Source organism: Eleutherodactylus coqui, chromosome 8, assembly GCF_035609145.1.
Source record: "Eleutherodactylus coqui strain aEleCoq1 chromosome 8, aEleCoq1.hap1, whole genome shotgun sequence".
NCBI lineage: Eukaryota > Metazoa > Chordata > Amphibia > Anura > Eleutherodactylidae > Eleutherodactylus > Eleutherodactylus coqui.
Genome location: NC_089844.1, coordinates 150,942,717 through 150,969,755, shown reverse-complemented (window position 1 = coordinate 150,969,755; position 27,039 = coordinate 150,942,717). Strand labels below are relative to the sequence as shown.

At 34.4% G+C, this 27,039-nt stretch overlaps 1 protein-coding gene across 2 annotated transcripts in view; it reads right to left on the bottom strand.

Moving 5' to 3' along the window:
* Window positions 1-377: 377 nt before the first annotated feature.
* Window positions 378-27,039, bottom strand: part of LOC136577623 (uncharacterized) — a 65,946-nt gene continuing 39,284 nt past the window's right edge. Inside the window, exons 1-4 of one of the 2 annotated variants that reach the window (XM_066577542.1) lie at window positions 5,465-5,595; window positions 2,290-2,342; window positions 895-980; window positions 378-812 (exon numbers count right to left, since the gene is read on the bottom strand). In XM_066577542.1, coding sequence (XP_066433639.1) covers window positions 384-812; window positions 895-980; window positions 2,290-2,329 — 555 coding nt within the window. In that variant the 5' untranslated portion in view covers window positions 2,330-2,342; window positions 5,465-5,595 and the 3' untranslated portion in view covers window positions 378-383. Of the gene's footprint in view, window positions 813-894; window positions 981-2,289; window positions 2,343-5,464; window positions 5,596-27,039 lie in introns of those variants that run through there. The other variant, XM_066577541.1, reaches the window with a different exon arrangement.

The window sequence follows — 27,039 nt, the reverse complement described above, 5'->3', positions numbered from 1 at the left end:
TTTAACCTACATCTAATATTATTACATTGTTTATACAGAAGGTATTTTTTAGCATTACTAGCATTACACTATTATTACATTAGTACTACACTATTAGTAATATTACACTAACCCTAACACTACAGTTATTGATCCAGAAGAAGGCGAAAAAACCCTGGACACATTCAGCCAATTGGTGACCAGGGGAAAATTCCTTCTTGACCCCGGGAAAAGGCGATCGGTCCTAGAACCCCGGATCAAATCCCTTCCTACTATTATTGCTGATCTTATTATTTTTATTATTCTACTATTAATTTATTATTGTGACTATAATTACAATTATAAAGATTAGAATTACATTATTATTATATTATTATTACTATTGCTGATGGTACTGCAATAGTTCAGAGGAGGAGGGTTCTTCGCAGGATCGTCCACATGATGTTCTTCTTGCCCCACATGCGGGGGCTGTCGTGGCGGATGGAGCGCTGCCTGATCCTGCTTCTTCTCAGTGACCGGTCCTGAATCCCTCTCAGTGGGTCAGATGGAACCTCACTGCTGGATTCCTGGTCCTCTTCTTCCTCATCCTCAAGATCTTCTTCCTCTCTTTCCTCCTTCTTCTCCTCTACTTCCTCATCCTGAATGTTCTCACTTTCTTCTTCTCTTTCCTTCTCCTCTTCTTCCTCATCTTCATCTTCCAGCCCTTCACATAGCATGCGAGCGATGGCTGCTCTTGCTCGCAGTGCCAACTCTTCCTTTGTTGGTCTTGGTCTGATAACTTCACGAGTTGGCCGATATGGTCTCTGGGCTTCAGGGTTTGTTGGCATGAGGCGCTTAAAAGACAGTGGGTCAGTAAATTGTGTGCTCAGGTGACTACATATATACATGTCCATGATAGCTGGCACATTTACTCACCTCCTTCTTGAAGAGAGGGGACGGCAGGAGTTGCATACATTTCGTCACCAGTCGGAACTCCTCCGCCGACGTGACGCTGGCATAAGCTGAAGAGAGAGAACAAGCAGATAATGAGCCCAATCATGAATGTAGAGGAAGAGGCACAAAACTGACCAATATATGTAACCTGCTCACTGCTCAGAGTAGGACGTATAAAGGTCAGTTAGCAGCCATCTGTTCTCTCTATCTCCACCCTGATCTCCCATCTTCATGGTACCAGGAACATGTATCCAAGTACATGGACCCAGGGCAAAGTTTCAGCTAACTGGCCAGCCGTGTGTCTAAACACTCTGGTCATGGTTGACTTGCTTGTTGCTGTCCCCCTGGTTTCTCCATAAACCTGGGATCCGCAACCTGGGGTTGCAGATCTACAACTCCCAGCATGCCATGGCAGCCTATAGCTGTGAGTGCATGAAACTACAACTCCCAGCATGCCATGGCAGCCTATAGCTGTGAGTGCATGCTTAGAGTTGTAGTTACAATACTTCAGGAGAACCATAGGTATAGACCGCTCTTATAAAAAGACCTCTCGACTAGGGGTGTACAACACATACTACACGGTCACCTGTTCCAATATCCAAACCCACCGCAATTACCGATCCCCAGGACCATATACTTTAGGGAAGCACTTGTCCAGATGGGCCACCTCTTACAACCTGTGCTCACCACTAAGGTCAAGTTCACAACTGCTGTGTGCCTTGTGTCCACTCTGCATCATTCAGATATAAATGTGCCAAACTTATCCATCAGGATCCACTCACCCAACACAGACCAAAGGAGCCTATTGAGACATGACTCAATATACAACTATACAAGAGAAATATATATACACACATATATACATATATATATATACATATACACACACACACACACACATACATATATATATACCACCCTGTATATGTCTAATAAATTGGGAGCCTCTAAGCAACATATCCCAGGGTACTCCTATACATTGGAAGGTATTCCAGCCTTCCATCAGTGGTTTATGTCGGAAACCAATATACCAGCAGGACATTTGACTATATATACCATCTAATGTACAAACCCATAGACTTGTCTACACAACAAGACATAAACCAAAAAAGAAAGACGCCTATCACACCATAATATAAAACCATATCTTTATTGTAAATCACAAATTCATGAATAAAAATGTTTAACCCATATAAGGGGGCGCCCCAGACGAAGGCAGCTGTTCGGCCAAAACACGTTGGGTGTACCCTGGTCCCTCTTGCTTGGGTTAATTATTTTGCCCCCTGCCTACCCATTGTCCCGGCCCTGGGAGAGCTATCCCTAATGGCAGATGAGGAAGACCATGTAGAGTCATCAATACAATGTGAAGAGTCCTACCTGATCCAAATCCGAAGCTGCTGGGCTCTGTAGTCCACATTGTCTCTGATAATCTGCATCACATGCAAAGCACAACGAAAAAAGTGGTGAGAAAAGTTCTCGTAAAAGTCTTCCAATACATTATATGGTACAGTAATTGGTATCAGTGAAATGTACAATATGTAGCGCAAAAAAAACAAGTCCTCATGCAGATATGTCAACTCGGAAAAAAACGACAAAAAACCTGAACGTTACAACTCTTGGAAGGGGGAGACATAAAACATGAAAATGAAAAGGCAAATAATGGCTGTTTCCACAAGGGGTTAAAGATGGGTTCCTGCTCTGTAAGACGGAGTGACCCTGTATTACATGATGCCCAGTTATTTATATGAGCACCATGTAGTACTACATTACTCCTGCTGGGGGCAGTCACCTGGTGATAGCTCAGGTGTAATCAACTGATCGCCAGCAGGTCTGCGCTATTAAAGGAGGGAAGCCAGTGAATGGCACTAGGGGGCGCTATCCTCATACAATGCTGGTCCCAGTCATTTAGTATACAGGACCCTGCTGCTGCCGTTCATTATATAACCGCCCCGGCTCCACCCACAGGTGCTTATACTGGAGACATCTTTGGGTTACACTACAGGGATATAATACAATGGAGTCATCAGGAAATTTCTAGAACTCTGAATTAAAGGGGTTGTGCCAAGTTATAAAGAGCCCCCTCTCCACAGGATCCACAGGAGGGGGTAACTTTATGATCAGCGGGGGTCCGACTGCTGGGAAACCCACGGATCCCGAAAACACAGTTCTGGTCAGTCCCTGGGTGAATGGAGCCATCGGCCCCCCACTGATAATTTGGGATAACTGTATACCTTGGCACAACCCCTTAGAACATAGAAGAGACATCATTCCATTACCTGAGATCACGCAGAGACTGAGCACAAGTGACAGTTGGAAGACTTTCAAACACCAATGCTGCGATCCTATTGGTCGGTCACTGATGCTGTCGCCATGGTGACAGATGTAGCTGCAGGTTCACTATATGGATATCCTTATATCACGGTGTGAGATGTGACGCCGTAGAGCTGAAGTGACGCCATTATTCTGCTTCTGGCCACATTCACACAACATTTAGGAACATTACTTTATCTTTCAGTTTTATTAGTTTTTCCCCTAAATGATAGAAAATGCCTTATCTGCAGTATTTCTACTATAGAATAAAAATGACATGTTTTATCTTGGTGCTCCTGTGCACAGGGTCACATTTAATGCTTTAACTATTAGAGATTTTCTGGGTTTCTGTTTTTTTCACCCCCTCGTTCCAAGAGCTAGAACTTCTTTTAAACCATGTCTTTGCCCGTCGGCAGCCATCGAGCGCTGGTTTGGTTTCGCAGGACAAGTTGTAGTTTTTATGGTACCAGTTAATGGGCCGTATAATATATACATTTTTAAGTGCGGTGAAATAGAAAAAAGTGCATATAAGCCATTTTTTGGGGGGTGCTATTGTGGTGTAAATGGTGACTTAATGACATTACCTTCATCCTGTATGCCGCTACCGTTACCAGGATTCTAGATTTAGAGTTTTTTTCATTTTTTTACTTCTTAGGGAGAAAAAATAAATACTTTTAAAAAAAAAGGAAAATGCTTTCTGTAGTTCTATTCGGAGCCCCCCGACACCTTTACTCTTCCGTAAAGACTTGACGAAGGATGCGGCGACAGCCGAAACGTTGGCATCAAGCCCTGGTGTGGCTTCAATAAAGGTGACATTCCTTTAACTCTATACATCCCGGTATTTGGGTGCCCTGTTTTACGGCTCCAATATATTATTTCTTGCTTCACTCTTCCGGCGATGGGGTGTGAGGACTTGTTTCTGCAGAGCGAGCCCTAGTTTGTAATGCCATCATTTTGAGTACAGACTTTTCATCCCTTTTTATTTACTTTTATTGTGCAGTGGGGTGACCAGAAATGTGATGTTGGCATTATGTACTTCTGTTTTTTGACAGTGCTTGATAAATAATGTGATACTAAGGCTGGCTGTCCACGGGCGAGTTGTCATTGCGAGATCCGCAGTGATAAATCACCTGCGGACCTGGCATGACACGCTTTCCATGGGCTAACTATGGAATGCAAAACCCGACGTCAACGAGCGGAGAATCATTGCGATTCTCCACCCGCGGACAAAAATCGCGGCATGCTGCGATTTGCCACGGTAAGCCTATCTGTCAGTGCTCCCCCTCCTCCCTTATGCGGAATATCACTAGCGATATTCCATCATGGCCGTGGACAACGGCCTTAGAAAGTTCAGGCTTTTTCAGATGCGGTAATATCAAATATGTTTGTTTTTTTATCATTTTGTGGAAAAATGAAGAAAGGGTATTTTTAAATTTGCCACTTTATTTTTTTTTACATTTTACTTAAATCATACACTTTTTTAGTGTTCTTAGGGTACATGAACTTTTATTTGATCACTTCTACAATATACTGCAATACTCCAGTATTGCAGTATATTGTATTTTTACATCCACATATTAGGGCCTGCCATAGGCAAAGATTAATATGATTAACCCTTTTCCCATGCACAACCCCTCTCCAATGCACTTACATAACAAACTGTCAACCCGGTGTCAGAGGCAGAAGAGGCAGACCTGTAATAGATGCTTCAGCTCACACTGATTTCAGTGAAAGTGAAGCCAGTTATGACACTGTCCTCTCCTATGATGATGTTTGGCCTAGTGAATTGACAGTGGGCTGGGCAATCAGTGCATCATGGGGATGCCAAGCGGCTCGTCCCAAGTGATTAATTATTGATAACCTATCATGGGGATACGTCATCAATAGTTTTTCACCTGGAAAGCCCCTTTAAGTATTTGCATTCTGCAGGCGGATGTCTCTTATGCGTGTCTGACAATTTCTGCACACAGTTCCTGTTTTTCCTGCATGAGGGTCTCCATGAACAGACCAGTGCTGTGTGCTTCCCGCCAGGTTAAAACTTGGCAGCCAGCCCCAAGTGTCCTTCTAATGTAATGGAAACGCCTTTGACCAGTGTGTATGGCTGTTGTAGCTGAACAATGCCAGTAGAGGGAGCTCTTGAGAACCATACTAGTTTGCAATGAATCCCGTAAGCGTCACGCTGCCGTTAGCCATTAAGAAAATATTCAAATCTGACAAATACTGAGGCTCCAATATAAACAACCTGGAAGCATTCCTGTGTGAATGGCATCCTAGAGATCGCTAGAGGGTCTTCATAGGTACATCTAGATTTCTCCACGGCTAATGAGTCATGTGACCACAATGCACAACTTAGACTTTTGAATGGAATAGTTGCTACTAGTAGATTCTTCTTGTATAGCCGCTTCTCGATTGGTCTGTGAATGAGATGAGATGTATAAAACTAGAGCATTGAAAAAGCAGATGATCAGCCCACAGCAACCAGATCGGCACTTACTGTACGGAGGACTTTTCCCCCTTGGAAGGGTTGTTATAGGCAACGGCTCCATTATTTATTTCAATGGTTTTGGTAAAAATCTTTTTTTTACATCACTGATTTAATTTATTATCATTTCTGCTCAGCCACAGTGGATACACACACCCAAACCTGCATGTGTAGCTATATCCCAGGCCATCCAACAGGGGGCAGTGAAGGCTGCAAATTATTTTATACATCAATCTGAATGTTTTTTACACTACAGGTATGGGGGATATATGTTTGATTGGTGGGGTCTACTACTTCTCATAAGAACAGGGTCCCATGCACCTCTTAAATGAATAAAGCAGCAGTCCGGCAACTGCGGGAGACTGCTGAGCACCTGTACTTCACTATGTTCGGTAGTCACATAAAAAAAAAATACTGCCCAATAAGTGGAAAAATATAATTACTATAAACTGCCTCCTATGCACAAGAAAATAGCTACTATAATACTGCTTCCCATGTACAAGAATATAAATACTATAAAACTGCTCCCCATGTACAAGAATATAACTACTATAATACTGCCCCCTATGTACAAGAATATAACTACTATAATACTGCCCCCTATGTACAAGAATATAACTACTATAATACTGCCCCCTATGTACAAGAATATAACTACTATAATACAGCTGCCTATTTACAGGACTATAACTACTGTAATACTGCCCCACTATGTAACAGAATATAACTACTATAATACTGCCTCCTATGTGCAAGAATATAACTACTATAATACTGCCCCTATGTACAAGAGTATAACTACTACAATACTGCCCCCTATGTACAAGAATATAACTGCTATAATACTGCCTCCTATATACAAGAAAATAACTACTATAATACTGCCTCCTATGTACAAGAATATAACTACTATAATACTGCCCCTATATACAAAAATATAACTACTATAATACTGCTCCTATGTACAAGAATATAACTACTATAATACTGCCCCCTAAGTACAGGAAAATAACTACTATAATACTGCCTCCTATGTACAAGAATATAAATACTATAATACTGCTCCCCACGTACAAGAATATAACTACTATAATACTGCCCCCTATGTACAAGAATATAACTACTATAATACTGCCTCCTATGTACAAGAATATAACTACTATAATACAGCCCCCTATGTACAAGAATATACCTACTATAATACTGCCCCCTATGTACAAGAATATAACTACTATAATACTGCCCCCTATGTACAATAATATAACTACCATAATACTGCCTCCTATGTACAAGAATATAACTACTATAATACTGCCTCCTATGTACAAGAATATAACTACTATAATACTGCCCCCTATGTACAAGAATATAACTACTATAATACTGCCTCCTATGTACATGAAAATAACTACTATAATACTGCCTCCTATGTAGAAGAATATAACTACTATAATACTGCCCCTATGTACAAAAATATTACTACAATATTGCCCTCCTATGTACAAGAATAGAACTTCTATAATACTGCCCCCTATGTCCAAGAATATAACTACTATAATACTGCCCCCTATGTTAAAGAATATAACTACTATAATACTGCCTCCATGTGTACAAGAATATAACTACTATAATACTGCCACCCTATGTCCAGTAATATAAATTGTATAATACTGCTCCCCATATACAAGAATATAAATACTATAATACTGCTCCCCATGTACAAGAATATAACTACTATAATACTGCCCCCTATGTACAAGAATATAACTACTATAATACAGCTCCCTATTTACCGGACTATAACTACTATAATACTGCCCCACTATGTAACAGAATATAACTACTATAATACTGCCCCTATGTACAAGAATATAACTACTACAATACTGCCCCCTATGTACAAGAATATAACTACTATAATACTGCCTCCTATGTACAAGAAAATAACTACTATAATACTGCCTCCTATGTACAAGAATATAACTACTATAATACTGCCCCCCTATGTCCAATAATATAAATACTATAATACTGCCCCCCTATGTACAAGAATATAACTACTATAATACTGCTCCCTATTTATAAGAATATAACTACTATAATACAGCTCCCTATGGAGAAGACTATAACTACTATAATACTGCCCCCTATGTACAAGATTATAACTACTATAATACTGCTCCCTATGGAGAAGACTATAACTACTATAATACTGCCTCCTATGTACAAGAATATAACTACTATCATACTGGCCCATATGTACAAGAATATGAATACTATAATACTGCCTCCTATGTACAAGAATATACCTATTATAAAACTGCCCCTATGTACAAAAATATAATTGCTATAATACTACCCCGTATGTACAAGACTATAATTACTATAATACAGCTTCTATTTACAAGAATATAACTACTGTAATACTGCCCCTTATGTAAAAGAATATAACTACTATAACACTGCCTCCCTGTACAGGAATATAACTACTATAGCACTGCTCCTATGTACAAGAATATAACTACTTTACTACTGCCCCATATGTACAAGAATATAACTACTATAATACTGTCCCCTATGTACAAGAATATAACTACTATAATAATGCCTGCTATGTACAAGAATATAACTACTATAATACTGCCCCCTATGTACAAAAATATAACTACAATAATAATGCCCCCTATGTACAAGAATATAACTACTTTACTACTGCCCCATATGTACAAGAATATAACTACTACAATACTGCCCCCTATGTACAAGAATATAACTACTATAATACTGCCTCCTATGTACAAGAAAATAACTACTGTAATACTGCCTCCTATGTACAAGAATATAACTACTATAATACTGCCCCTATGTACAAAAATATTACTACAATACTGCCCTCCTATGTACAAGAATAGAACTACTATAACACTGCCCCCTATGTGCAAGAATATAACTACTATAACACTGCCCCCTATGTATAAGAATATAACTACTATAATACAGCTCCCTATGTACAAGATTATAACTACTATAATACTGCTCCCTATGGAGAAGACTATAACTACTATCATACTGGCCCATATGTACAAGAATATGAATACTATAATACTGCCTCCTATGTACAAGAATATACCTATTATAAAACTGCCCCTATGTACAAAAATATAATTGCTATAATAATACCCCGTATGTACAAGACTATAATTACTATAATACTGCTCCAATGTACAGGAATATAACTACTATAATACTGCTCCCTATGTACAAGAATATAACTACTGTAATACTGCCCCCTATGTACAAGATTACTACTATAATACTGCCCCCTATGTACAAGAATATAACTCCTATAATACTGCTCCCTATGTACAAGAATATAACTCCTATAATACCGCTCCCTATGTACAAGAATATAACTATTATAATACTGCCCTCCTATGTACAAGAATATAACTCCTATAATACTGCCCCATGTACAAGAATATAACTACTATAATACTGCCTCCTATGTACAAGAATATAACCACTATAATACTGCCTCCTATGTACAAGAATAAAACTACTATAATACTGCCCCTTTTTTACAAGAATATAACTACTATAATACTGCCTCCTATGTACAAGAATATACCTACTATAATACTGCCCCTTATTTACAAGAATATAACTACTATAATACTGCCTCCTATGTACAAGAATACAACTACTATAATACTGCCTCCTATGCACAAGAATATAACTACTATAATACTGCCTCCTATGTACAAGAATATAACTACTATAATACTGCCCCCTATGTACAAGAATATAACTCCTATAATACTGCTCCCTATGTACAAGAATATAACTACTATAATACTGCCCCCATGTACAAGAATATAACTCCTATAATACTGCTCCCCATGTACGAGAATATCTCCTATAATAATGCCCCCTATGTACAAGAATATAACTACTAATACTGCCCCCTATGTACAAGAAAATAACTACTGTAATACTGCCCGCTATGTACAAGAATATAACTCCTATAATACTGCTCCCTATGTACAAGAATATAACTCCTATAATACTGCTCCCTATGTACAAGAATATAACTCCTATAATACTGCTCCCCATGTACGAGAATATCTCCTATAATAATGCCCCCTATGTACAAGAATATAACTACTATAATACTGCCTCCTATGTACAAGAATATAACTAGTATAATACTGCCTCCTATGTACAAGACTATAACTACTATAATACTACCCCCTATGTACAAGAATATAACTACTATAATACTGCCTCCTATGTACAAGAATATAACTACTATAATACTGCCTCCTATGTACAAGAATATAACTACTATAATACTGCCTCCTATGTACAAGAATATAACTGCTATAATACTGCCTCCTATGTACAAGACTATAGCTACTATAATACTGCCCCCTATGTACAAAAATATAGCTACTATAATACTGCCCCCTATGTACAAGAATATAGCTACTATAATACTGCCCCCTATGTACAAGAATATAACTACTATAATACTGCCCCTTATGTACAAGAATATAACTACTATAATACTGCCTCCTATGTACAAGAATATAACTACTATAATACTGCCCCTATGTACAAGAATATAACTGGTATAATACTGCCCCTATGTACAAGAATATAACTACTATAATACTGCTCCTATGAACAAGAATATAACCTCTATAATACTGCTCCTATGTACAAGAATATAACCTCTATAATACTGCCCCTATGTACAAGAATATAACTACTATAATACTGCTGCTATGTACAAGAATATAACTACTATAATACTGCCTCCTATGTGCAAGAATATAACTACTATAATACTGCCTCCTATGTACAAGAATATAACTACTATAATACTGCCTCCTATGTACAAGAATATAACTACTATAATACTGCCTCCTATGTACAAGAATATAACTACTATAATACTGCCCCCTATGTACAAGAATATAACTACTATAATACTGCCTCCTATGTACAAGAATATAACTACTATAATACTGCCTCCTATGTACAAGAATATAACTACTATAATACTGCCTCCTGTGTACAAGAAAATAACTACTATAATACTGCCTCCTGTGTACAAGAATATAACTGCTATAATACTGCCCCCTATGTACAAGAATATAACTACTATAATACTGCCCCCTATGTACAAGAATATAACTACTATAATACTGCCCCCTATGTACAAGAATATAACTACTATAATACTACCCCTTATGTACAAGAATATAACTACTATAATACTGCTCCGATGTACAAGAATATAACTACTATAATACTGCCTCCTATGTACAAGAATATAACTACTATAATACTGCCCCCTATGTACAAGAATATAACTACGATACTACTGCTCTCTATATACAAGAATATAACTACTATAATACTGCCTCCTATGTACAAGAATATGACTACTATAATACTGCCTCATATGTACAAGAATATAACTACTATAATACTACCCCCTATGTACAAGAATATAACTTCTATAATACTGCCCCTTATGTATAAGAATATAACTACTATAATACTGCCTCCTATGTACAAGAATATAACTACTATAATACTGCCTCCTATGTACAAGAATATAACTACTATAATACTACCCCCTATGTACAAGAATATAACTACTATAATACTGCCCCCTATGTATAAGAATATAACTACTATGATACTGCCTCCTATGTACAAGAATATAACTACTATAATACTGCCTCCTATGTACAAGAATATAACTACTATAATACTGCCCCCTATGTACAAGAATATAACTACTATAATACTACCCCCTATGTACAAGAATATAACTACTATAATACTGCCCCCTATGTACAAGAATATAACTACTATAATACTGCCTCCTATGTACAAGAATATAACTACTATAATACTGCCTCCTATGTACAAGAATATAACTACTATAATACTGCCTCCTATGTACAAGAATATAACTACTATAATACTGCCTCCTATGTACAAGAATATAACTACTATAATACTGCCCCCTATGTACAAGAATATAACTCCTATAACACCGTCCTCTATGTACAAAAATGTAACTCCTATAATACTGCCCCCATGTACGAGAATATCTCCTATAATACTGCCCCCTATGTACAAGAATATAACTACTATAATACTGCCCCCTATGTACAAGAATATAACTACTATAATACTGCCCTCTATGTACAAGAATATAACTACTATAATACTGTCTCCTATGTACAAGAATATAACTACTATAATACTGCTCCCTATGTACAAGAATATAATTACTATAATACTGTCTCCTATGTACAAGAATATAACTACTATAATACTACCCCCTATGTACAAGAATATAAATACTATAATACTGCCCCCTATGTACAAGAATATAACTACTATAATACTGCCCCCTATGTACAAGAATATAACTACTATAATACTGCCCCCTATGTACAAGAATATAAGTACTATAATACTGCCCCCTATGTACAATAATATAACTACTATAATACTGCCTCCTATGTACAAGAATATAACTACTATAATACTGCCTCCTATGTACAAGAATATAACTACTATAATACTACCCCCTATGTACAAGAATATAACTACTATAATACTGCCCCCTATGTACAAGAATATAACTACTATAATACTGCCCCCTATGTATAAGAATATAACTACTATAATACTGCCTCCTATGTACAAGAATATAACTACTATAATACTGCCCCCTATGTACAAGAATATAACTACTATACTACTGCTCTCTATATACAAGAATATAACTATTATAATACTGCCCCCTATGTACAAGAATATAACTATTATAATACTGCCCCTATGTACAAGAATATAACTACTATAATACTGCCCCCTATGTACATGAATATAACTACTATAATACTGCTCTCTATATACAAGAATATAACTATTATAATACTGCCCCTATGTACAAGAATATAACTACCATAATACTGCCCCCTATGTACAAGAATATAACTACTATAATACTGCCCCCTATGTACAGGAATATAACTACTATAATACTGCCCCCTATGTATAAGAATATAACTACTATAATACTGCCTCCTATGTACAAGAATATAACTACTATAATACTGCCCCCTATGTACAAGAATATAACTACTATAATACTACCCCCTATGTACAAGAATATAACTACTATAATACTGCCTCCTATGTACAAGAATATAACTACTATAATACTGCCTCCTATGTACAAGAATATAACTACTATAATACTGCCTCCTGTGTACAAGAAAATAACTACTATAATACTGCCTCCTGTGTAAAAGAATATAACTGCTATAATACTGCCCCCTATGTACAAGAATATAACTACTATAATACTGCCCCCTATGTACAAGAATATAACTACTATAATACTGCCCCCTATGTACAAGAATATAACTACTATAATACTACCCCTTATGTACAAGAATATAACTACTATAATACTGCTCCGATGTACAAGAATATAACTACTATAATACTGCCTCCTATGTACAAGAATATAACTACTATAATACTGCCCCCTATGTACAAGAATATAACTACTATACTACTGCTCTCTATATACAAGAATATAACTACTATAATACTGCCTCCTATGTACAAGAATATAACTACTATAATACTGCCTCATATGTACAAGAATATAACTACTATAATACTACCCCCTATGTACAAGAATATAACTTCTATAATACTGCCCCTTATGTATAAGAATATAACTACTATAATACTGCCTCCTATGTACAAGAATATAACTACTATAATACTGCCTCCTATGTACAAGAATATAACTACTATAATACTACTCCCTATGTACAAGAATATAACTACTATAATACTGCCCCCTATGTATAAGAATATAACTACTATAATACTGCCTCCTATGTACAAGAATATAACTACTATAATACTGCCTCCTATGTACAAGAATATAACTACTATAATACTGCCTCCTATGTACAAGAATATAACTACTATAATACTACCCCCTATGTACAAGAATATAACTACTATAATACTGCCCCCTATGTACAAGAATATAACTACTATAATACTGCCCCCTATGTATAAGAATATAACTACTATAATACTGCCTCCTATGTACAAGAATATAACTACTATAATACTGCCCCCTATGTACAAGAATATAACTACTATACTACTGCTCTCTATATACAAGAATATAACTATTATAATACTGCCCCCTATGTACAAGAATATAACTATTATAATACTGCCCCTATGTACAAGAATATAACTACTATAATACTGCCCCCTATGTACATGAATATAACTACTATAATACTGCTCTCTATATACAAGAATATAACTATTATAATACTGCCCCTATGTACAAGAATATAACTACCATAATACTGCCCCCTATGTACAAGAATATAACTACTATAATACTGCCCCCTATGTACAGGAATATAACTACTATAATACTGCCCCCTATGTATAAGAATATAACTACTATAATACTGCCTCCTATGTACAAGAATATAACTACTATAATACTGCCCCCTATGTACAAGAATATAACTACTATAATACTACCCCCTATGTACAAGAATATAACTACCATAATACTGCCCCCTATGTACAAGAATATAACTACTATAATACTGCCCCCTATATACAGGAATATAACTACTATAATACTGCCTCCTATGTACAAGAATATAACTACTATAATACTGCCTCCTATGTACAAGAATATAACTACTATAATACTGCCTCCTGTGTACAAGAAAATAACTACTATAATACTGCCTCCTGTGTAAAAGAATATAACTGCTATAATACTGCCCCCTATGTACAAGAATATAACTACTATAATACTGCCACCTATGTACAAGAATATAACTACTATAATACTGCCCCCTATGTACAAGAATATAACTACTATAATACTACCCCTTATGTACAAGAATATAACTACTATAATACTGCTCCGATGTACAAGAATATAACTACTATAATACTGCCTCCTATGTACAAGAATATAACTACTATAATACTGCCCCCTATGTACAAGAATATAACTACTATACTACTGCTCTCTATATACAAGAATATAACTACTATAATACTGCCTCCTATGTACAAGAATATAACTACTATAATACTGCCTCATATGTACAAGAATATAACTACTATAATACTACCCCCTATGTACAAGAATATAACTTCTATAATACTGCCCCTTATGTATAAGAATATAACTACTATAATACTGCCTCCTATGTACAAGAATATAACTACTATAATACTGCCTCCTATGTACAAGAATATAACTACTATAATACTACTCCCTATGTACAAGAATATAACTACTATAATACTGCCCCCTATGTATAAGAATATAACTACTATAATACTGCCTCCTATGTACAAGAATATAACTACTATAATACTGCCTCCTATGTACAAGAATATAACTACTATAATACTGCCCCCTATGTACAAGAATATAACTACTATAATACTGCCTCCTATGTACAAGAATATAACTACTATAATACAGCCCCCTATGTACAAGAATATACCTACTATAATACTGCCCCCTATGTACAAGAATATAACTACTATAATACTGCCCCCTATGTACAATAATATAACTACCATAATACTGCCTCCTATGTACAAGAATATAACTACTATAATACTGCCTCCTATGTACAAGAATATAACTACTATAATACTGCCCCCTATGTACAAGAATATAACTACTATAATACTGCCTCCTATGTACATGAAAATAACTACTATAATACTGCCTCCTATGTAGAAGAATATAACTACTATAATACTGCCCCTATGTACAAAAATATTACTACAATATTGCCCTCCTATGTACAAGAATAGAACTTCTATAATACTGCCCCCTATGTCCAAGAATATAACTACTATAATACTGCCCCCTATGTTAAAGAATATAACTACTATAATACTGCCTCCATGTGTACAAGAATATAACTACTATAATACTGCCACCCTATGTCCAGTAATATAAATTGTATAATACTGCTCCCCATATACAAGAATATAAATACTATAATACTGCTCCCCATGTACAAGAATATAACTACTATAATACTGCCCCCTATGTACAAGAATATAACTACTATAATACAGCTCCCTATTTACCGGACTATAACTACTATAATACTGCCCCACTATGTAACAGAATATAACTACTATAATACTGCCCCTATGTACAAGAATATAACTACTACAATACTGCCCCCTATGTACAAGAATATAACTACTATAATACTGCCTCCTATGTACAAGAAAATAACTACTATAATACTGCCTCCTATGTACAAGAATATAACTACTATAATACTGCCCCCCTATGTCCAATAATATAAATACTATAATACTGCCCCCCTATGTACAAGAATATAACTACTATAATACTGCTCCCTATTTATAAGAATATAACTACTATAATACAGCTCCCTATGGAGAAGACTATAACTACTATAATACTGCCCCCTATGTACAAGATTATAACTACTATAATACTGCTCCCTATGGAGAAGACTATAACTACTATAATACTGCCTCCTATGTACAAGAATATAACTACTATCATACTGGCCCATATGTACAAGAATATGAATACTATAATACTGCCTCCTATGTACAAGAATATACCTATTATAAAACTGCCCCTATGTACAAAAATATAATTGCTATAATACTACCCCGTATGTACAAGACTATAATTACTATAATACAGCTTCTATTTACAAGAATATAACTACTGTAATACTGCCCCTTATGTAAAAGAATATAACTACTATAACACTGCCTCCCTGTACAGGAATATAACTACTATAGCACTGCTCCTATGTACAAGAATATAACTACTTTACTACTGCCCCATATGTACAAGAATATAACTACTATAATACTGTCCCCTATGTACAAGAATATAACTACTATAATAATGCCTGCTATGTACAAGAATATAACTACTATAATACTGCCCCCTATGTACAAAAATATAACTACAATAATAATGCCCCCTATGTACAAGAATATAACTACTTTACTACTGCCCCATATGTACAAGAATATAACTACTACAATACTGCCCCCTATGTACAAGAATATAACTACTATAATACTGCCTCCTATGTACAAGAAAATAACTACTGTAATACTGCCTCCTATGTACAAGAATATAACTACTATAATACTGCCCCTATGTACAAAAATATTACTACAATACTGCCCTCCTATGTACAAGAATAGAACTACTATAACACTGCCCCCTATGTGCAAGAATATAACTACTATAACACTGCCCCCTATGTATAAGAATATAACTACTATAATACAGCTCCCTATGTACAAGATTATAACTACTATAATACTGCTCCCTATGGAGAAGACTATAACTACTATCATACTGGCCCATATGTACAAGAATATGAATACTATAATACTGCCTCCTATGTACAAGAATATACCTATTATAAAACTGCCCCTATGTACAAAAATATAATTGCTATAATAATACCCCGTATGTACAAGACTATAATTACTATAATACTGCTCCAATGTACAGGAATATAACTACTATAATACTGCTCCCTATGTACAAGAATATAACTACTGTAATACTGCCCCCTATGTACAAGATTACTACTATAATACTGCCCCCTATGTACAAGAATATAACTCCTATAATACTGCTCCCTATGTACAAGAATATAACTCCTATAATACCGCTCCCTATGTACAAGAATATAACTATTATAATACTGCCCTCCTATGTACAAGAATATAACTCCTATAATACTGCCCCATGTACAAGAATATAACTACTATAATACTGCCTCCTATGTACAAGAATATAACCACTATAATACTGCCTCCTATGTACAAGAATAAAACTACTATAATACTGCCCCTTTTTTACAAGAATATAACTACTATAATACTGCCTCCTATGTACAAGAATATACCTACTATAATACTGCCCCTTATTTACAAGAATATAACTACTATAATACTGCCTCCTATGTACAAGAATACAACTACTATAATACTGCCTCCTATGCACAAGAATATAACTACTATAATACTGCCTCCTATGTACAAGAATATAACTACTATAATACTGCCCCCTATGTACAAGAATATAACTCCTATAATACTGCTCCCTATGTACAAGAATATAACTACTATAATACTGCCCCCATGTACAAGAATATAACTCCTATAATACTGCTCCCCATGTACGAGAATATCTCCTATAATAATGCCCCCTATGTACAAGAATATAACTACTAATACTGCCCCCTATGTACAAGAAAATAACTACTGTAATACTGCCCGCTATGTACAAGAATATAACTCCTATAATACTGCTCCCTATGTACAAGAATATAACTCCTATAATACTGCTCCCTATGTACAAGAATATAACTCCTATAATACTGCTCCCCATGTACGAGAATATCTCCTATAATAATGCCCCCTATGTACAAGAATATAACTACTATAATACTGCCTCCTATGTACAAGAATATAACTAGTATAATACTGCCTCCTATGTACAAGACTATAACTACTATAATACTACCCCCTATGTACAAGAATATAACTACTATAATACTGCCTCCTATGTACAAGAATATAACTACTATAATACTGCCTCCTATGTACAAGAATATAACTACTATAATACTGCCTCCTATGTACAAGAATATAACTGCTATAATACTGCCTCCTATGTACAAGACTATAGCTACTATAATACTGCCCCCTATGTACAAAAATATAGCTACTATAATACTGCCCCCTATGTACAAGAATATAGCTACTATAATACTGCCCCCTATGTACAAGAATATAACTACTATAATACTGCCCCTTATGTACAAGAATATAACTACTATAATACTGCCTCCTATGTACAAGAATATAACTACTATAATACTGCCCCTATGTACAAGAATATAACTGGTATAATACTGCCCCTATGTACAAGAATATAACTACTATAATACTGCTCCTATGAACAAGAATATAACCTCTATAATACTGCTCCTATGTACAAGAATATAACCTCTATAATACTGCCCCTATGTACAAGAATATAACTACTATAATACTGCTGCTATGTACAAGAATATAACTACTATAATACTGCCTCCTATGTGCAAGAATATAACTACTATAATACTGCCTCCTATGTACAAGAATATAACTACTATAATACTGCCTCCTATGTACAAGAATATAACTACTATAATACTGCCTCCTATGTACAAGAATATAACTACTATAATACTGCCCCCTATGTACAAGAATATAACTACTATAATACTGCCTCCTATGTACAAGAATATAACTACTATAATACTGCCTCCTATGTACAAGAATATAACTACTATAATACTGCCTCCTGTGTACAAGAAAATAACTACTATAATACTGCCTCCTGTGTACAAGAATATAACTGCTATAATACTGCCCCCTATGTACAAGAATATAACTACTATAATACTGCCCCCTATGTACAAGAATATAACTACTATAATACTGCCCCCTATGTACAAGAATATAACTACTATAATACTGCCCCTTATGTACAAGAATATAACTACTATAATACTGCCTCCTATGTACAAGAATATAACTACTATAATACTGCCCCTATGTACAAGAATATAACTGGTATAATACTGCCCCTATGTACAAGAATATAACTACTATAATACTGCTCCTATGAACAAGAATATAACCTCTATAATACTGCTCCTATGTACAAGAATATAACCTCTATAATACTGCCCCTATGTACAAGAATATAACTACTATAATACTGCTGCTATGTACAAGAATATAACTACTATAATACTGCCTCCTATGTGCAAGAATATAACTACTATAATACTGCCTCCTATGTACAAGAATATAACTACTATAATACTGCCTCCTATGTACAAGAATATAACTACTATAATACTGCCTCCTATGTACAAGAATATAACTACTATAATACTGCCCCCTATGTACAAGAATATAACTACTATAATACTGCCTCCTATGTACAAGAATATAACTACTATAATACTGCCTCCTATGTACAAGAATATAACTACTATAATACTGCCTCCTGTGTACAAGAAAATAACTACTATAATACTGCCTCCTGTGTACAAGAATATAACTGCTATAATACTGCCCCCTATGTACAAGAATATAACTACTATAATACTGCCCCCTATGTACAAGAATATAACTACTATAATACTGCCCCCTATGTACAAGAATATAACTACTATAATACTACCCCTTATGTACAAGAATATAACTACTATAATACTGCTCCGATGTACAAGAATATAACTACTATAATACTGCCTCCTATGTACAAGAATATAACTACTATAATACTGCCCCCTATGTACAAGAATATAACTACGATACTACTGCTCTCTATATACAAGAATATAACTACTATAATACTGCCTCCTATGTACAAGAATATAACTACTATAATACTGCCTCATATGTACAAGAATATAACTACTATAATACTACCCCCTATGTACAAGAATATAACTTCTATAATACTGCCCCTTATGTATAAGAATATAACTACTATAATACTGCCTCCTATGTACAAGAATATAACTACTATAATACTGCCTCCTATGTACAAGAATATAACTACTATAATACTACCCCCTATGTACAAGAATATAACTACTATAATACTGCCCCCTATGTATAAGAATATAACTACTATGATACTGCCTCCTATGTACAAGAATATAACTACTATAATACTGCCTCCTATGTACAAGAATATAACTACTATAATACTGCCCCCTATGTACAAGAATATAACTACTATAATACTACCCCCTATGTACAAGAATATAACTACTATAATACTGCCCCCTATGTACAAGAATATAACTACTATAATACTGCCTCCTATGTACAAGAATATAACTACTATAATACTGCCTCCTATGTACAAGAATATAACTACTATAATACTGCCTCCTATGTACAAGAATATAACTACTATAATACTGCCTCCTATGTACAAGAATATAACTACTATAATACTGCCCCCTATGTACAAGAATATAACTCCTATAACACCGTCCTCTATGTACAAAAATGTAACTCCTATAATACTGCCCCCATGTACGAGAATATCTCCTATAATACTGCCCCCTATGTACAAGAATATAACTACTATAATACTGCCCCCTATGTACAAGAATATAACTACTATAATACTGCCCTCTATGTACAAGAATATAACTACTATAATACTGTCTCCTATGTACAAGAATATAACTACTATAATACTGCTCCCTATGTACAAGAATATAATTACTATAATACTGTCTCCTATGTACAAGAATATAACTACTATAATACTACCCCCTATGTACAAGAATATAAATACTATAATACTGCCCCCTATGTACAAGAATATAACTACTATAATACTGCCCCCTATGTACAAGAATATAACTACTATAATACTGCCCCCTATGTACAAGAATATAAGTACTATAATACTGCCCCCTATGTACAATAATATAACTACTATAATACTGCCTCCTATGTACAAGAATATAACTACTATAATACTGCCTCCTATGTACAAGAATATAACTACTATAATACTACCCCCTATGTACAAGAATATAACTACTATAATACTGCCCCCTATGTACAAGAATATAACTACTATAATACTGCCCCCTATGTATAAGAATATAACTACTATAATACTGCCTCCTATGTACAAGAATATAACTACTATAATACTGCCCCCTATGTACAAGAATATAACTACTATACTACTGCTCTCTATATACAAGAATATAACTATTATAATACTGCCCCCTATGTACAAGAATATAACTATTATAATACTGCCCCTATGTACAAGAATATAACTACTATAATACTGCCCCCTATGTACATGAATATAACTACTATAATACTGCTCTCTATATACAAGAATATAACTATTATAATACTGCCCCTATGTACAAGAATATAACTACCATAATACTGCCCCCTATGTACAAGAATATAACTACTATAATACTGCCCCCTATGTACAGGAATATAACTACTATAATACTGCCCCCTATGTATAAGAATATAACTACTATAATACTGCCTCCTATGTACAAGAATATAACTACTATAATACTGCCCCCTATGTACAAGAATATAACTACTATAATACTACCCCCTATGTACAAGAATATAACTACTATAATACTGCCTCCTATGTACAAGAATATAACTACTATAATACTGCCTCCTATGTACAAGAATATAACTACTATAATACTGCCTCCTGTGTACAAGAAAATAACTACTATAATACTGCCTCCTGTGTAAAAGAATATAACTGCTATAATACTGCCCCCTATGTACAAGAATATAACTACTATAATACTGCCCCCTATGTACAAGAATATAACTACTATAATACTGCCCCCTATGTACAAGAATATAACTACTATAATACTACCCCTTATGTACAAGAATATAACTACTATAATACTGCTCCGATGTACAAGAATATAACTACTATAATACTGCCTCCTATGTACAAGAATATAACTACTATAATACTGCCCCCTATGTACAAGAATATAACTACTATACTACTGCTCTCTATATACAAGAATATAACTACTATAATACTGCCTCCTATGTACAAGAATATAACTACTATAATACTGCCTCATATGTACAAGAATATAACTACTATAATACTACCCCCTATGTACAAGAATATAACTTCTATAATACTGCCCCTTATGTATAAGAATATAACTACTATAATACTGCCTCCTATGTACAAGAATATAACTACTATAATACTGCCTCCTATGTACAAGAATATAACTACTATAATACTACTCCCTATGTACAAGAATATAACTACTATAATACTGCCCCCTATGTATAAGAATATAACTACTATAATACTGCCTCCTATGTACAAGAATATAACTACTATAATACTGCCTCCTATGTACAAGAATATAACTACTATAATACTGCCTCCTATGTACAAGAATATAACTACTATAATACTACCCCCTATGTACAAGAATATAACTACTATAATACTGCCCCCTATGTACAAGAATATAACTACTATAATACTGCCCCCTATGTATAAGAATATAACTACTATAATACTGCCTCCTATGTACAAGAATATAACTACTATAATACTGCCCCCTATGTACAAGAATATAACTACTATACTACTGCTCTCTATCTACAAGAATATAACTATTATAATACTGCCCCCTATGTACAAGAATATAACTATTATAATACTGCCCCTATGTACAAGAATATAACTACTATAATACTGCCCCCTATGTACATGAATATAACTACTATAATACTGCTCTCTATATACAAGAATATAACTATTATAATACTGCCCCTATGTACAAGAATATAACTACCATAATACTGCCCCCTATGTACAAGAATATAACTACTATAATACTGCCCCCTATGTACAGGAATATAACTACTATAATACTGCCCCCTATGTATAAGAATATAACTACTATAATACTGCCTCCTATGTACAAGAATATAACTACTATAATACTGCCCCCTATGTACAAGAATATAACTACTATAATACTACCCCCTATGTACAAGAATATAACTACCATAATACTGCCCCCTATGTACAAGAATATAACTACTATAATACTGCCCCCTATATACAGGAATATAACTACTATAATACTGCCTCCTATGTACAAGAATATAACTACTATAATACTGCCTCCTATGTACAAGAATATAACTACTATAATACTGCCTCCTGTGTACAAGAAAATAACTACTATAATACTGCCTCCTGTGTAAAAGAATATAACTGCTATAATACTGCCCCCTATGTACAAGAATATAACTACTATAATACTGCCACCTATGTACAAGAATATAACTACTATAATACTGCCCCCTATGTACAAGAATATAACTACTATAATACTACCCCTTATGTACAAGAATATAACTACTATAATACTGCTCCGATGTACAAGAATATAACTACTATAATACTGCCTCCTATGTACAAGAATATAACTACTATAATACTGCCCCCTATGTACAAGAATATAACTACTATACTACTGCTCTCTATATACAAGAATATAACTACTATAATACTGCCTCCTATGTACAAGAATATAACTACTATAATACTGCCTCATATGTACAAGAATATAACTACTATAATACTACCCCCTATGTACAAGAATATAACTTCTATAATACTGCCCCTTATGTATAAGAATATAACTACTATAATACTGCCTCCTATGTACAAGAATATAACTACTATAATACTGCCTCCTATGTACAAGAATATAACTACTATAATACTACTCCCTATGTACAAGAATATAACTACTATAATACTGCCCCCTATGTATAAGAATATAACTACTATAATACTGCCTCCTATGTACAAGAATATAACTACTATAATACTGCCTCCTATGTACAAGAATATAACTACTATAATACTGCCCCCTATGTACAAGAATATAACTACTATAATACTACCCCCTATGTACAAGAATATAACTACTATAATACTGCCCCCTATGTACAAGAATATAACTACTATAATACTGCCTCCTATGTACAAGAATATAACTACTATAATACTGCCTCCTATGTACAAGAATATAACTACTATAATACTGCCTCCTATGTACAAGAATATAACTACTATAATACTGCCTCCTATGTACAAGAATATAACTACTATAATACTGCCCCCTATGTACAAGAATATAACTCCTATAACACCGTCCTCTATGTACAAAAATGTAACTCCTATAATACTGCCCCCATGTACGAGAATATCTCCTATAATACTGCCCCTATGTACAAGAATATAACTACTATAATACTGCCCCCTATGTACAAGAATATAACTACTATAATACTGCCCTCTATGTACAAGAATATAACTACTATAATACTGTCTCCTATGTACAAGAATATAACTACTATAATACTGCTCCCTATGTACAAGAATATAATTACTATAATATTGTCTCCTATGTACAAGAATATAACTACTATAATACTACCCCCTATGTACAAGAATATAAATACTATAATACTGCCCCCTATGTACAAGAATATAACTACTATAATACTGCCCCCTATGTACAAGAATATAAGTACTATAATACTGCCCCCTATGTACAATAATATAACTACTATAATACTGCCTCCTATGTACAAGAATATAACTACTATAATACTGCCTCCTATGTACAAGAATATAACTACTATAATACTACCCCCTATGTACAAGAATATAACTACTATAATACTGCCCCCTATGTACAAGAATATAACTACTATAATACTGCCCCCTATGTATAAGAATATAACTACTATAATACTGCCTCCAATGTAGAAGAATATAACTACTATAATACTGCCCCCTATGTACAAGAATATAACTACTATACTACTGCTCTCTATATACAAGAATATAACTATTATAATACTGCCCCCTATGTACAAGAATATAACTATTATAATACTGCCCCTATGTACAAGAATATAACTACTATAATACTGCCCCCTATGTACATGAATATAACTACTATAATACTGCTCTCTATATACAAGAATATAACTATTATAATACTGCCCCTATGTACAAGAATATAACTACCATAATACTGCCCCCTATGTACAAGAATATAACTACTATAATACTGCCCCCTATGTACAGGAATATAACTACTATAATACTGCCCCCTATGTATAAGAATATAACTACTATAATACTGCCTCCTATGTACAAGAATATAACTACTATAATACTGCCTCCTATGTACAAGAATATAACTACTGTAATACTGCCCCTATGTACAAGAATATAACTACTATAATACTACCCCCTATGTACAAGAATATAACTACTATAATACTGCCCCCTATGTACAAGAATATAACTACTATAATACTGCCTCCTATGTACAAGAATATAACTACTATAATACTGCCTCCTATGTACAAGAATATAACTACTATAATACTGCCTCCTATGTACAAGAATATAACTACTATAATACTGCCCCCTATGTACAAGAATATAACTCCTATAACACCGTCCTCTATGTACAAAAATGTAACTCCTATAATACTGCCCCCATGTACGAGAATATCTCCTATAATACTGCCCCCTATGTACAAGAATATAACTACTATAATACTGCCCCCTATGTACAAGAATATAACTACTATAATACTGCCCTCTATGTACAAGAATATAACTACTATAATACTGTCTCCTATGTACAAGAATATAACTACTATAATACTGCTCCCTATGTACAAGAATATAATTACTATAATACTGTCTCCTATGTACAAGAATATAACTACTATAATACTACCCCCTATGTACAAGAATATAACTACTATAATACTGCCCCCTATGTACAAGAATATAACTACTATAATACTGCCCCCTATGTACAAGAATATAACTACTATAATACTACCCCCTATGTACAAGAATATAACTACTATAATACTGCCCCCTATGTACAATAATATAAGTACTATAATACTGCCTCCTATGTACAAGAATATAACTACTATAATACTGCCTCCTATGTACAAGAATATAACTACTATAATACTACCCCCTATGTACAAGAATATAACTACTATAATACTGCCCCCTATGTATAAGAATATAACTACTATAATACTGCCTCCTATGTACAAGAATATAACTACTATAATACTGCCCCCTATGTACAAGAATATAACTACTATAATACTGCCCCCTATGTACAAGAATATAACTACTATACTACTGCTCTCTATATACAAGAATATAACTATTATAATACTGCCCCCTATGTACAAAAATATAACTACTATAATACTGCCCCCTATGTACAAGAATATAACTACTATAATACTGCCCTCTATGTACAAGAATATAACTACTATAATACTGTCTCCTATGTACAAGAATATAACTACTATAATACTGCTCCCTATGTACAAGAATATAATTACTATAATATTGTCTCCTATGTACAAGAATATAACTACTATAATACTACCCCCTATGTACAAGAATATAAATACTATAATACTGCCCCCTATGTACAAGAATATAACTACTATAATACTGCCCCCTATGTACAAGAATA